At 42.1% G+C, this 5,000-nt stretch overlaps 1 protein-coding gene across 1 annotated transcript in view; it reads left to right on the top strand.

Annotated features, from left to right (window-relative positions):
• The window catches only part of dlg1a (discs large MAGUK scaffold protein 1a), a 56,678-nt gene that overhangs the window by 24,531 nt on the left and 27,147 nt on the right, over positions 1 to 5,000 (top strand). Inside the window, exons 3-4 of the mRNA XM_076279074.1 lie at positions 1,692 to 1,760; positions 2,694 to 2,744. Coding sequence (XP_076135189.1) covers positions 1,692 to 1,760; positions 2,694 to 2,744 — 120 coding nt within the window. The remainder of the gene's footprint in view (positions 1 to 1,691; positions 1,761 to 2,693; positions 2,745 to 5,000) is intronic.

Below are 5,000 nucleotides of genomic sequence, written 5' to 3'. Positions count from 1 at the left end.
GTGTGTGTGTGTGTGTGTTTGTGTGAGTGGTGTGTTTGAGAATCACTGTGTGTGTGTCGGGGGTGGGGGGGTTGATTTTGGGCCATTTTGGTCCTGCTGTGTTACACTTGAGTTATGACATCATAGTTATGATGTGTTATGGTTTGGTTGTGATGTGTCATAGTAGAATAATGATGTCATAATTGCCTTATGATGTGTCATTATTTGGTTTTGCTGTGTCATGGTTTGGTCAAGTTTTTTAATAGTTGGGTTCTGTTGGGTCATGGTTGGTATGATATGTCATGGTTATTTTCTTCCTCTTCCCCTTAAGGTGTCAGAGACACATGCATGCTGGCTACCCCTGCTGATTGCTTCATTTAGTTTGCCCTTTTCTGCAGATTGGTGTTTACCTGTGTGGCTCACGATTTAACCACTTGCAACCATTTGATTTCGATTTGTGTATCTACCCGTATAGTCCTCATATGCACAGTATACAGTATAACATATGCACAGTCTATATGCACAGTAAACCATGTACACAGTCTATATGCACAGTGATGTGCATTACTTTGATTTATGCAAATCACTACTGCAACATTACACTGACCCTTTGGGGATTAACAAAGTCATCTATGTATGTATGTATGTATGTATGTATGTATGTATGTATCTATCTATCTATCTATCTATCTATCTATCTATCTATCTATCTATCTATCTATCTAGTTATGGCTGGGGTATGTTCTGCCATGGTGGGGTTATGATGTGGGAATTCAGAGCTGCTGTCCATGCATTCCCTCTATGTCGTCTCTCATGTGATTTTGTAGTTTGTTACTGAGACGACATTTATGGGCTGTACAGGGGTAACAGACAATTATGTTTCTCAACTGTAGGGGGACCCTGAGAGCGATTCTTCTTTAGTGCTGCTTTATGTGTTATTTCTAAGCAGTGAGACTGTTTTGCGGTCATGGCTGTAGTTCACTCAAAGTTACAATGTAGTGGAATATCCATGTGTGTGTGTGTGTGTGTGTGTGTGTGTGTGTGTGTGTGTGTGTGTGTGTGTGTGTGTGTGTGTGTGGATTTGGATGTGTGTATTTATGTGTGTCCAAAAAAGTGGAATAGAAATGGCAAAATTATAGGTGACATGACATATGACAACTGATTCAACACTTGTGCATATAATGACTCAATTGGTGAAATAATGCTAAAATGTTTTGGGGAAAGCAGTTGCTGTTTGTTCGAAGTGATGAGACATTGCTTTTATGATGTGCACAAGTGACTGCATGCTGTGGAGGCTGAAGTAGTAGTTTTGAGAATTTAAATTCTGATCTAAGTAATGCACTAAAGTGACTGAGAATAAACGCAATGTGTGTGTGTGTGTGTGTTTGTGTGTGTGTGTGTGTGTGTATGTATACGTGTGTGGGTGTATTTATGTGTTTTTATATATGTGTGTGTGTGTGTGTGTGTGTGTGTGTGTATTTATATGTGTGTGGGTGTATTTATGTGTTTTTATATGTGTGTGTGTGTGTGTGTGTGTGTGTATTTATACGTGTGTGGGTGTATTTATGTGTTTTTATATATGTGTGTGTGTGTGTGTGTGTGTGTGTGTGTGTGTATTTATACGTGTGTGGGTGTATTTATGTGTTTTTATATGTGTGTGTGTGTGTGTGTGTGTGTGTGTGTATTTATACATGTGTATTTTCTTCTTCCAGGCAAGTCCAGCACCAGTGGTGGTGAACACAGAGAGCCTAGACGCGCCTTACATAGACTCGCCTCCTTACGTGAGTGTCCCCTCTCACACACACACCTCCTTACATAGACTCGCCTCCTTACGTGAGTGTCACCTCTCACACACACACCTTCTTATGTGGGATTCAACTCTTATGGGCACACCCCCTTACCTAAACTTGTCCCCATATATAGACACGCCTCCTGTGAGATTCAAGTCTTATGGACACGCCCCCTTGCATAGACATACACCCATGTATAGACACACCTCTTTTTCTGAGTCTCAGCTCTCATAGACACACCTCCTTATGTGAGTGACAGCTCTCATAGACACACCTCCTTTCCCACTGACCTGTAAGATTCTGTGGATTCTGTGGGGGTCACCACTCACCTTGTGTTTTCTCATCTCAGAGGGAGAAGAAGGTACACAGAGAGAGTGATAGAGGGAAAGATAGGATGAAACAGAAAGGGATAAATGGAGGGAGAGAGGGAGAGAGAGAGAGAGGGAGAAGGGGGTAGGAAGATTGTAAGAGAGGGAGGGTGGGAGAGGGACAGAGATGGAGGCAGAGAACGATAGAATGATGGAGAGAGAGGGAGGGAGAGAGATGGAGAAATAGAGTGAGAGGGAGAGCGAGAGAGAGCGAGAGAGAGAGAGAAGGAGAGCGAGAGGGAGAGAGGGAGAGAGAGGGAAAGCCAGAGGGAGAGAGGGAGAGAGAGGGAAAGCCAGAGGGAGAGAGTGAGAGGGAGAGAGGGAGAGAGAGAGAGGGAGAGAGCGGGAGGGAGATGTGTGCTTGCGTTTGTGGAGCTGTCCGTGGTGCTGAAATGAAGATCCATCAGCAGCTCCACACTTGTTTCTGCTTAGAGCTTCATTATCTACCAACTCTCATTGTCTTTTTATCATTTACTAAATACATCTCTCTCTTTCTCCCTCTGTGTGTGTGTGTGTGTGTGTGTGTGTGTGTGTGTGTGTGTTTGAATATTTGCAGGTCAATGGAACAGACGCAGAGTACGAGTTTGAGGAAATCACTCTGGAACGGGTAAGACTCCTCACTGTGATGACACTGCCCCCCTTTCTGCTTCCTGCCGTCCTCCAGTTTCACATGCAGGCTTTCCCCTCTCTCAGAGCTGCCTGAGCTGCTCTCAATAAAGCCTGAATGTATGTGTGTGTGTGTGTGTGTGTGTGTGTGTGTGTGTGTGTGTGTGTGTGTGTGTGTGTGTGTGTGTGTGTTAGTGTGTGTGTGTAAAAGACCGCCAGTGGGGATGCTCTGACCTCAATCAGCATGCCTCTGTATTCACTACACAAAGAATCATGGTCTCTAACAAACAAATACACACACACATAACCACACACATACACACACACACACACACACACACACACACACACACACACACACACACACACACACACACACACACACACACACACACACATACACACAAACATATGCACAGCTGCACACACTAGCACACACACACACACACACACACACACACACATACAGCGGGGAAAATAAGTATTGAACACGTCAACATTTTTTTCAGTAAGTATACTTTCAATGAGGCTATTTGCATGAAATTTTCACCAGACATTAGTATTAACTCAGATAATCCACCCATATAAAAAATCCAAACATTAAAGTCCATAGGTAGAGTTATGTGCAATAAAGTGGAATGACACAGAAAAAAAGTATTGAACACGCCTGCTGAAAATACTTTGTGGAAAAGCCTTTATTCGTAATGACAGCTTCAAGGCATTTCCTGTATGATGAAACTAATCAGTCGCAGTATTCTGGTGTGAGTTTGGCCCATTCTTTTAAACAGATAGTACTTTAATATTGAAGATTTCAGGGGTCCCTCTTGTGAATCCTGATCTTTAGTTAACTTCCAAAACTGTTCAATTGAATTGAAGTCAGGACCTTGATTTCCTTTCTCTGAAACCAATTGAGAGTTTCCTTTGCTGAATGGTTTGGATCATTGTCCTGCTGGAAGGTCTAGCCATGTCTCATCCTCATCATCCTGGTGGAAGTAAATATTCTCCCAGAACAAAATGACTCCATTCATCATTTCTTCAACTGTATGAAGTCTGCTAGTACCATGACATGAAAAACAGCCCACACCATGATGCCACCACCCCCAAACCTCACTGTTGGTAGGGTATTTTTAGGGTGATGCACAGTGCCATTTCTCCTCCAAATATGGTGTGTAGTATGACATCCAAAAAGTTAAATTTTTAACCAGAATACATTCTCTCAGTATTTCATAGGATTGTTCAAATGTTGTGTTGCAAACTTTCAACAAGTTTTGACATGTTTTTCTTCAGCAATAGAGTCATGCGGGATGAGCGTGCATAGAGGCCATGGCAGTGGAGTGCATTACCTATGATTTTCTCTGTAACAATTGTACCTGCTGCCTCCAAATCTTTCTGGAGCTTTCTCAGAGTGGTCCTTGGCTCTTGGGCTACTCTTCTGACTATCCTTCTGACTTCCTGATCAGAAATCTTGCAAGGAGATCCTGTGCATGGCCAGTTGATGATGTAGTGATGTTCCTTCCACTTGCAAATAATGGCTCCAATACTACTTGCTGGATGATTCTGAAGTTTTGAAGTGCATCTGTAACCAGTTCCATTGATATGTTTGGCAACAATAAGGTTGCAAAAATCTTGGGAGAGCTCTTTGCTTTTACCCATCATGAAATCTTTCTTGTGTGACACCTTGCTAACAAAAAACCTTTTTATAGCATACCAGTATGTACTAACCCAGCTTATATCAATTTGAATAGATAGTAGGAGGGATAATTTCTCTAACTACTTGTAGATTCCAGTTTGTTCCTTGCCATTCTTTGCGTTTGTGTACTGCTTTTTCTTAGCGTGTTCAATACTTTTTCCCTGTGCCATTCCACTTTTTTACTCATAACACTACTTTTAGACATTAATGTTTTTAATATATGTGTGGATTTTTATATATGTGTGGATAACCTAAGTTAATGCTAATGTCCGGTGAAAATTTCATGCGAATAGCCTCACTGGAAGTATACTTACTGAAGAAAATGTTGACGTTTTCCCCGCTGTATATAGACACACACACATGCACAGATGCACACACACACACACACACAGCCACAGATACGCAAACTAATTTACATGCGCGCGAACACACACAGATACACACACACACACACACACACACACACACACTGTTTATACCCTAATGCCACTTTCCAAAGGTTTTGTGAATAGTGTTCTGTTTTATTGAAAACCAGCCCATTCCTGATGTGAGGGAGGGCGGACATAG

The sequence above is a fragment of the Alosa pseudoharengus genome, unplaced genomic scaffold (genome assembly GCF_046254945.1).
Source record: "Alosa pseudoharengus isolate Yale_2024_CS ecotype anadromous, Long Island Sound unplaced genomic scaffold, YU_APseudo_1.1 YU_APseudo_1.1_scf_11, whole genome shotgun sequence".
NCBI lineage: Eukaryota > Metazoa > Chordata > Actinopteri > Clupeiformes > Clupeidae > Alosa > Alosa pseudoharengus.
This window is presented reverse-complemented; position numbering and strand designations above follow the sequence as displayed.